The 10,195-nt window shown below is 38.6% G+C and overlaps 1 protein-coding gene across 2 annotated transcripts; it reads right to left on the bottom strand.

Annotated features, from left to right (window-relative positions):
* Positions 1-771: 771 nt before the first annotated feature.
* LOC117594277 (alpha-2-macroglobulin) lies at positions 772-9,665 on the bottom strand. Of its 2 annotated transcripts, XM_034291575.1 has the most exons (6): positions 9,554-9,665; positions 6,244-6,317; positions 1,691-1,871; positions 1,330-1,486; positions 1,088-1,140; positions 772-792 (listed from the first exon to the last, which is right to left on the bottom strand). In XM_034291575.1, the coding sequence occupies exons 2-6, from the start codon at positions 6,303-6,305 to the stop codon at positions 787-789; spliced, it is 459 nt and encodes a 152-aa protein (XP_034147466.1). In that variant the 5' UTR covers positions 6,306-6,317; positions 9,554-9,665; the 3' UTR covers positions 772-786. The 2 variants fall into 2 exon arrangements, with proteins under 2 accessions (XP_034147466.1, XP_034147464.1); XM_034291573.1 differs by lacking the exon at positions 9,554-9,665 and having other exon boundaries at positions 6,244-6,421.
* Between the last annotated feature and the right edge of the window lie 530 nt (positions 9,666-10,195).

The following is a 10,195-nucleotide window of genomic DNA, read 5'->3' as shown; positions in this document are numbered from 1 at the left end:
TATACTTTGGGTATATACTCAAATGATCAGACTAGAAGAATGTGGCCTAGCAGACCTCGTTTCATTTCCCTCCATGTCTACTTACAAAAAAGTTCTGCTCACTGGCAAATGGCGGTGCTGAGAATTCATGCCATTGATTGCATGTCAGCATATTTTCATATGAATGATGCAAATATGATTGGGCTTGATATAGTGTTTATATTTCTGTCATTTAGCAGATACTCTTATCCAGAGCACTTGATATTATTTTATCCAGTAAGTAAGAGTTTGATGAATTATTTTGTTTTTTAGAATTATGCTAAAAAAAAAAAAAGGTTTTAATACAACCTGGGTATGACTATATTAGGGCTGAAGTTCAGATATGTAGATTATAAGTAAAATGACAGATTCCAGCTGTACAGCATACATTTTTAGTTGAGCCTAAAAACTTTGTTAATCACAAAGTGAATTACATTCAATCACTATTGAATGAAATTATAATTGTATGTATATACATGTTAGTGGTATTATAGGAAAATGTATGAAGGAATATAAACAGTCAAAGGATGATATTTTCTCCACCCCCTGTATTTATGTGTGTGTGAACACGTCCTTGAGCAGCCTAGCTATAGCCCATTTCTCAACATATGTTTTTATTAGGGGTGTGTATCAACTCCATGAACCATTGATTAATGTTTGAAAGCATTCAAATCAGCCCACTCAGGTCCTGTGACTTTAGCTGATGCACTTTTGCCCCGATACAATCTTCAACGTTGAGTTGTTTGTGTTGACTGACCAAACAGTCAGTCAAGGCTACAGACAGAGAGCATGGATAACATCAGTTTTATCACTCAATGATTTGGGCTTACCTTATTTAGTACCTCAGGTGTAGTGTTTAGTGTTCTTTTACAAAGTAATTTAATGAGATTCTGATTTCTGATCGCACAACTAATTTCAATCAATATCGTCATAGGGCTCAAGTGGGGGTAGACTACTTGTAGTTTTCAGAGTGTCATTTGTTAGATTGAATCTAGTTTAAAATACTAATCTACAGGATGTCTAAATAGTTAGATATATTAAAAGCATTGGATTAAAATGTAGCACTCACCAACTGATTCACAGGTCTAAAGCTGGTATCCAAGGTGATGACTCTAAAATGAACTGAGAAATTTAAAACAGGAAGCAAACAGGAAGTTAAAACTAACAAAGCATAGATACTCTATATTCTACTGCTGTGAGCATTCAGCAGGTGTGTTTTAACTCATCATACCATTACATGTTTTCTTAGTGAGACTGAAAACTGAACAACAAATGATCTTCCCAACTAAATATTCCTCAGACAAAAATTACCTATTTGTCCTGGGTTGTATATTGGTTTGTCAGTTTGGACAAATGTAATCGGGCTGTAGGGTTTGATCTTGACCTTTCTCTCCTCTGTCGAGACAAACGTTTCACCACAAACCTCCACCTTTAACTTGAGTATCTTTTCTACCTGGAGTTGAGGTGCCTGTTTGACAAACGATATGGACCAACACACTGGTGAGATAATAAATAGACCATAACAACCAAAAACAGATATAAATTCAGCCTGAACCCCAGACACACACGGATATGATTCACAGCATGCCATTTTACATGATATGAGAAATACACTATTATTTGAATGGCATTGCACGTTGATCTGACTGGGACACAAGAGTATTGGACTGACCTGAAACTGGAAACAGCGATGAAACTCTTGATCAGAACTCTCCCTAAGAAGGGTTGAGTTCTGTTCATCATCAATCAGAGATATGGTCATAACAAGGGTCTCCTTGGGCTGCAGAAGGCTGGCACAAAACCTGGCCTCCAAACCTGCCGGGATCACTGCAGGAATAGTTACCAGGTAAGACCTGAAACGCACACACACACACACACACACACACACACACACACACACACACACACACACACACACACACACACACACACACACACACACACACACACACACACACACACACACTACTGTCAGGAACAAATTATGTTTCAACACAGGTTTGCCCTCCTACACAGCACTATTATATGCACTAGCACACCAATACAATAACGGCTAATTTCTCAGACCCTAAGGAAGCATATTTCCAGAATAACATCACCTAATATTGTCCATTGAGTATGGGTTCTAGTATAGCAAGCAAACAAGTTTATTTACATAGAACAATTCTTACATCGAAGCAATGCAATGTGCTTTACAAAGAAAATTATATATAGAAATACAATAACATAAAAACAATTACTCAAATGAAAACATCAAAACAAAATAAAACATCATAATAATAAAAAAGAAATACAATAAGAAAACATATAAAGATTAAAAATGGGATAAAAACATAGGAAGCTATAAGGCTAAACAGTGTGGTTAAGTGCTCTGTAATAGGCACATGAAAAGAGAAGTGTTTTTAACCTGGATTTAAAAATGGATACATTTGGGGCAAGTCTAAGATCTTCTGGTAGTTTATTCCAGATGTGTACAGCATAAGTGCTAAACCCAGCTAGACCATGTTTAGTTTGGACGCTAGGGTCTACTAGCTGACCTGTGTTCAGGTTTCTATTCTTCTTACATATCAGAAATGTATTTGGGTCCTAAATCATTCAGAGATTTATAAACTAAAAGCACCACTTTAAAATCTATTGTGTAACTGACTGGAAGCCAATGCAAAAATGTAAGAACCGGAGGGATGTGCTCTGTTCTCCTGGTCCTGGAAAACATTCTAGTAGCAGCATTCTGAATGAGCTGCAGCTGTTTTACAGTCTTTTTTGGGAGTCTAGTTAAGAGGCCATTACATTAGTCAACCCTACTAGAGATAAAAGCATGGATAAGCTTCTCTTGGTCTTTATGGGACACCAAGTCTTTCATTCTGGCTATATTTTTTCGATGATAGAATGCTTTTTTGATGACCACTTTGATATACAAGGTCTGAGTCTATCAGAACACCAAGATTACGCCCTGGTTTTAAGGGCCCAAGAATCAAGCTCTTTATTAATACTTGTTCTTTTAATTTTTTTGCCAAACACAATAATCTGGTTTAATTGTGGAGAATTTTGGTGCATCCAGGTATTTATGTGCTATAAACAGTGACACAGAGAGTCTATTGAGCTGTTGTCATACGGTTCGAGAGCCATATATATTTGAGTATCATCGGCATAGCTGTGGTAGTTAATGTTGTTGTTCTGTAGAATTTGGCCCAGAGGTAGCATATAGAGATTGAACAGAAGCGGTCAGAGAACTGATCCCTGTGGAACTTCGCATGTCATAGCCACCCTATCAGATTCATGATTACCAATGGTGACAAAGTAACTCCGGCCATCTAGATAAGATCTGAACCATCAAGGACTGTCCCGTTGAGTCCTACCCAATTTTCCAGCCTATATATATATATAAGTGTTCTATGATCTACCGTGTCAAATGCTGCACTGAGATCTAATAGAACTAGAACTGTTATTTTATCCGAATCAGTATTCAGCCTTATCATTTTAACTTTAATCAGGCCATTTCAGTACTGTGGTGAGGTTGGAAACCTGACTGAGATTTGTGTAAGAGACTGCTTGAGGTCACAAAATTGCGGAGTTGATTGAAGACAATGTTCTCAATTAACTTGGCTATAAAAGGAAGATTTGATACAGGTCTATAGTTGTTCATTATAGATGCATCCAGTGTTCTCTTTTTTAGTAAGGGCTTAATGGCAGCTGTTTTTAGAGACGTGGGGAAAATGCCTGATTGCAGAGAGCTATTTACTATTTGCTGTAGGTCCATTTTCATAGAGTAAAAAGCGGTTTTAAATAAGTCTGATGGCACTGTGTCAAAACAGCAAGTGGAAGCTTAAAGATGTCAAAATGTTCCTTCTAGGGATTTTTGATCAATTCTATTAAAATGCGACATAATAACCAAGTTATGTCTTGGTGGTCGTGGTGACGGTACAGAGTCACCACGACATTTAATACTTGTAATTTTTTCACTAAAGAAACAGGCAAATTCATTACATTTCACAGTGGACATTAGTTCCGATGCTTTATTGTGTTTGTAAGCTTGTCGACCATGACAAATAGAGTGCAGGTACTGTTGATATTCCTGTTGATCGTTCCCGATAAATGTTGCTGTCTGGCCCTGGGTAACTCATTGTTGAAGCTACCAAGGCTTTTTTTAATAGATGTCATAGAGAATTTGAAGTTTGGTTTTCCTCCACTTACGTTCTGCTTTCCTACATTCTCTTTTCAGGGTTCTTACCATCATGGTGGTTCTCCATGGTGTTTTCTGTATGCATATAGTTTTCCTTACCTTTACTGGTGCAACACAATCCATGACATTCTATATTTTGGCATTAAAATTATCCAGGAGTACATCAACTGACTCAGCACTTGTTGGAGAAGTAGCTATGGCTTCCATAAACTGAGCATTGGTACTCTCTCATTAATGTACCTTTTCTTAACAGAAACAGAGTTTACTGGAACATTCGGGGTGATAAGTGATTCAAAAAAGACACTGAAATGATCAGACAGGGCCAAGTCTTTAACCATGACAGAGGAAATATCGAGACCTTTACAAATAACTAGAGTGTGTGTATGCTCTTTCGCATGTTAAGTGAGATCAAAAGTGTCAAGTAGTGCATAAAGTTATTTGGCATTATTGTCTGTACTATTATCTATGTGGATGTTAAAATCCCCTGCAATAATAAACTAATTATAATTAACTGATATAACAGAGAGTAGTTCAGCAAAAGCATCAATCAAATTTGCAGAATATCGTGGAGATTTGTAAATGATGAAAAAACTAAATGTTGGGGGTAGCTTTCCATGTAAAACATTCAAAAATTCAAAATAAATACAATTGGTGTTGTTGTACCCCCGTTTGGGACAAGGACAACTTCTGGAAGCATTGGGTGATTTTAGTTAGAGGGTCAGGAGAGGGGGGGGGTGGATACTCTGCCTATGAGTACTGTCCTTCATGCTTATCTTGTTTGGAAATGGCATTCCAAGACCGTGATGTATATTGGCACAAAGCAGTCAGCATCCCATCATGTTTGGATGAACCCATCGGGTCAAAAGCGGTCTTTACAGTTCCAAAAAATATTGAAATTGTCAATAAACCTTATCCTGTAGTTGAGGCATGCCGATGTCAGACACGTATTCAGCCCAAGGAGTCTGCTAAAAGATTAAATTCCTTTCCCCAAGGTTGGAATGGGGCCTGAGATGAAAACATGTTGAAAGTTGTTTATTTTCTCCAAATAATAATCAGGATCTCAGAGCCAGTTTCCTCTGTAGAATGTCAAAAGAGTGTGAATAATAATCTGCATGTTGCTTAGATGTGTAGATAGAAAAACATTTCTGTTAGCTCTCTGACCGATGTGTCAGCCATGGTTAGGTTTTCAGTCTTTGCCATTCTGATATGCTTGGTTATGTAGTCCCCAATCAAGGTAGTATCTGGCTTATCAGATGTGGAGGTATTAAAGTTTCTTCTTTCCTTAGTCCTATCAGTGGTGTTAGGGCATTATCTTGGATTTTGGTTAGCCCTAATGCTAGTGTTGTGGTTAGCTTCCGAAGGTTCATTTACACACATTTCGTTCCGGGTCAGTGGATCGTATCTGTTTTGCAGTGTTAGTTCAGGTGGTGGATTGAGGGTTGGGGCTCTCTTATTTGATTTCTTGCTGGATTTGCCTCTGCGGCGTACAACGTCAGACCAAATCCAAGCTGGAGTCTCATTCAGCCGTTCGCTCTGAAATTGCTCTGATCCGTTCACCAGTTTTGACTGCGTTCTATCAAGTATAGGGACATCTTTAGAGCTCTCTAGCCTTTGGTTAGCCTGTTGTGCTATGTTAGCATTAGCATTTGTTGATTCACCTACCGGACAGGACCCACAGTCCCACCGGAGGAGCGCTCTGGTGACTAAATCATCTAAGCCGTTCCTCCAACAGCTTGATCCGTTCCTCCTACAGCTGTCTTAGCTCCTCCATCATAAAAAAAAATCACTCAAAAATACTAAAGAACTAGGCTGAGGTACACTTTTAAAATGTACATACAATTGTGATTAAAACAAATATAGAACAAAATGAAACAAAGGTAAAAGATTTAAAGAAGATTAAAAAAAGTAAGAAAAGAAAGAAAGGCTGGCTAAAGGCAGATAGTAGGAGAGTTGCGATATGTGACTAACAGGCATGAAAGCAGGAAGCATGAAGTGTGTATAAAAAGGTATTGGTGATATGATGACTAAATTCCAGGCTAACTTACGGTCTTGGTGTTTCTTGAATATCTTGACACACACAAAGCTGGTGAAAATAGGTAAAAAGCATCCATCTCCAAACCTGAATCCCAGAGGGAAACATCACTAAATTAGATGTTAATAACACAAGTCAGACTGTGTTAAAATGCTGACTCTCCCCACACACCCTACAAGGACATAGTAGAGGTATTGTATTTATCCAGTCGATGAGGTAACATGTCATTACCCTCTCCTACCTGGTTAGCCAATCCTTTCACTTTTAGGGGAGAGTGTTTTCGGAGTGGGGAATGGGGTTAGAAGACGGGTGTCATTTACAGAAAACTACAAAACAAATATGTGTGGGCAGAAACCTTTTACAACATTACATTTATATTGCGACATACTGTAAGTTAGAGGGTATATGATAATACTCACGACATTGGCTTACTAATAAAATAAACATGTGGGGGTACTTAGGGGGTACTCAGACGAAAGCAACATTATTTTGGTGGTACTGTAACTGAAAAAGGTTTTTATGATGCTGTTAAACAGCGGCGTCGTTAGGCATGGGCGTCCGGGGGGTGAATGTATTGTGATCCTAGCTGCATGCCTCTGGAGAAGATAACAAAAGTTATTCAAGCGCTTCATGTGAACGTTGTGTAATTCAACGTAAAACATATTTTTAGGGAGAAATCTGAATTTAACATGAATGAGACACGGAGGGAAATGGGGGAGGGTGATGCTTTGTTATTTTAGTCTTGGGGTGCATAACACCCACATCTAAAGGCAACTGCAATTCCATTAAGTTAACCAGTTCAACCTGTGGAGACAAGACAGATTGGAAGAAATTCACAAAGTACACATTGCCTCCGGATATTCTGGGCAAGGATTGGGGATTAACGTGTTCACCATCTCCCCCTCTTTAGCTGCCGTCCAAAGTCGGTCAATTCATCATCTGTGTATTATGATTAGAGCAATAAGGCTATATCCCCCAAAATTGTTCTTGCTGCTCGTTTTCAAAGTCAGACATAATGGCCCTCATTTATCATTCTTGCGTAGAAACGGGCGCATATGTTGGCGTAAGATATTGCTTACACTCCTCTCACCGCCTGATTTATGAAACTGTGCGTACCTTTAAAATCCAGGTGTACGCAATACCAGCCCTTGATAAATGCCGCGGCTGAAAACGATCGTCATTAGAATAACACGCCCCTATATATTCAAGTCTCCGCTTCCCCCACGCCCTCATTTTACGCCATGGACACACAGAAGACGGCAAAAAAAGAGAAACTTCTCTGACGTGGAGATTGAGACGATCACCAGGGAGGTAGAAAGAAATAAAATGGTTTTATTTGGCAGTTTAAAAAGCGGAATAAAAGATGATGTGATGTGGAGTAACATTCATTCACATTAATAATTGCATGACAATTTGTAATATTCGTCTTATTATTTTATGATATTTATTATTAATGACGTTTATTGTTATTTAGAAGAAGAATGTCGTTATTATTATTATTTCTATTATTATTATTTAAAAGAAGAAGAATGTCATTTTTATTATTTTGTCAGTCTGAATTATATTTTGGTCATTAAAAGCCTTTTATTACTGAACCCAGTCCTTGCGCAACTGCCGGGCCTAACCCTGAAACTTCATGTAAAGCGCACAGGCTCGCATCTGAAGGAATACATATAAATCATATGCTTGGGTAAAGTCACACAAATTAAACATTGAAGTCCATGTTGCACAAAAATAAACACTGAAGTTTGTAATTATTATGTTGTTGTTTTTTTTTTGAAGTGGGTCATAATATGTCATATCTTTTAGTTTGTCAGTGCGTTAGGATTTTTTTTTCTGCGCATTTCCTCACTAACTCAAAACGTGCGTACACCACCTCCTGAGCTGGCGTAGGATTTGAGAGTGCCATACGCCAACGTCCATATTGATAAATCTCAAAGTCACCGTGGTTTTGGGTGTACGCCAGGTGTACGCTGGAAATTTGGTGTACGCACTTTTGATAAATGAGGGCCAATATATACACCAATCAGCCACAACATGACCAATGACAGGTGTTGTGAATAACACTGAAAAAGTTAATGTTTATCCTGACAGAAAGCTGTCAGAACACACAGTCAGAGGTGGGGAGTAAATGGATTACAAGTAAAAAAAAAAAAACAGCAACTGTATTCCATTACGTTTTGGATTACTTTAATTGAAAAAGAATAGGTGCGCGAAATAATTATGACACGTTGCTTGTTTGAGTTTATTATTTCATGTTTCAAAAACATTGTTATTTGAAACAAAATATGAATTGCGCGCCTTAATTGTGTGTGATCATCAAGCGCGCACAGTTGGGCTCGCAATTTTCTACGGTTTTGGTTGGTTGGATTGCTGGTAAAAACAGTGTATCTACGATCCGTATAAAATGTTATTCACTTATATACTCTACGCATCTTTCTCAGAACAATGATAGGAGATCTACCTGGTGTTATATCTTTTTCCAAGTTACAAGCTTTTTTGTCAAATGCACCCAAACAAAACAGCCAGGAGTTGCCCCTAAGGAATTGTTTAATAGATTAGGCAACTATTTGTTGGATAGCTGTTACATGGCGCTGCCTTCAAGATAATACAGTATATGAAATTTACCAAGACATTTGAGGAGAAAGGGTGTGTTGGGAAGCACTCTGCCAAAGGATGATTACTTGCATTTGACGTAGCAACATCAACTCCATCCATGCAGGTACAGGCCATGTGATTCTGCTGGCTTTGCAACTCTGAAAATTGTGTTCATTGGTAGTCATTGACTGCTGTCGTCTTTTAATTGAAGCTAAGAGTGCAGGTTTATAATCCCAATATATTTATTTCCTTTGCGTTTTGAAAATCCATCACTGGTGGCCCTAATAATCGCAGGTTACGTTTGCGCGGCTAAATCTTATTTCTATACACGATAAACCCTTTTCACGATGACGTCATCTAACGTCCGCCTTTCTGCGTAGCAGTTTAACTTCACTTCAGTTTTACCCCCGTAACCTGAGATTTCTCACCGAAATACAACTGTTGACCAGTAACTTACTAGCTACTTGAAGAAATTCCAAAAGGTAAATTTAAGTTAAGTTAGTAAATTTAAGAGTAATAATGTTTACATATGTGCAATGTGTAACTTGCTAACGTTATTGTTAAGTCACAATTGTAAACTGCCTTAGGAAAGTGGGAACGTTAGGAAAACGTTAGCTAGCAACAACTTGAGTACCAGGTGCCGATAACGTTACTGCTGGAATTGTAACAAGTTTACTTAACGCTTTGTTAGGCAGTTACTTTTTCATGAATGTATAGTAACTTACCTATTTCAATACTGTTGTGCAGGATAGCTAGATAAATATTGATTCCTGGTTAAAGCAGAATGCTAATTTAGCTGTTTCTTTTCTCCCGTTGTCTGTATCGCAACAGTATCCCATCCAACCCCTAAGCAAGGCACAGTCTTCGACAAGATGCTACCCAGTGGGCAATTGCTAGCGGGCCGCCGGCGGCTATAATGTGGTACAGCCAGCGGGCCACGAGCTTTTGCCGCGTTTCTCCTGATCTCAATTTGCATATGCTAATTTGGATCTCAGGCGGCTTTCCACCAGCGGCCCGACTGCGTTACGCTGGCGGCCAGCCACCAAAAAGAGGGCGTGCATTTAGTCTGCTTTATCTGCTTGTGTTGCCATTTTCTTCCAGCAGAGATGCTATTGTACCCCTTTTATTCTTGTACTGATTATTTGATTTATTGCTTGCGTAAAGGACCTTTGTGTAGACATGTACAGTAAACACATCTAGCCATTGTTTACCATCATATTTTCACGAACTAATGGCCATTTTTCACTACATGGTACCAGCTCAACTCGTCTATAGCCTCGACTTTAATGCTTCATGGGGGACAATTCTTTACTGTGTTTAAACACCGCCGTGTCCGTAGATGGCCCTATAGTTGCGAATTGCACATG

This window comes from Esox lucius, chromosome 1 (genome assembly GCF_011004845.1).
Source record: "Esox lucius isolate fEsoLuc1 chromosome 1, fEsoLuc1.pri, whole genome shotgun sequence".
In the NCBI taxonomy this organism is placed as follows: Eukaryota; Metazoa; Chordata; class Actinopteri; order Esociformes; family Esocidae; genus Esox; species Esox lucius.
The sequence above is the reverse complement of the archived record's forward strand: the minus strand, read 5'-3'. Positions and strand labels throughout refer to the sequence as shown.

Bases quoted from the DNA above. Each gene is read 5' to 3' on its own strand.
- LOC117594277 (XM_034291573.1), bottom strand. From the start codon at position 6,338: ATGTTTCCCTCTGGGATTCAGGTTTGGAGATGGATGCTTTTTACCTAT. The intron at 1,872-6,243 runs GTAAGTTAGCCT...TGTGCGTTTCAG, and splicing joins ATTCAAGAAACACCAAGACC to GTCTTACCTGGTAACTATTC. The intron at 1,141-1,329 runs GTAATTTTTGTC...TAAATTTCTCAG, and splicing joins ATACAACCCAGGACAAATAG to TTCATTTTAGAGTCATCACC.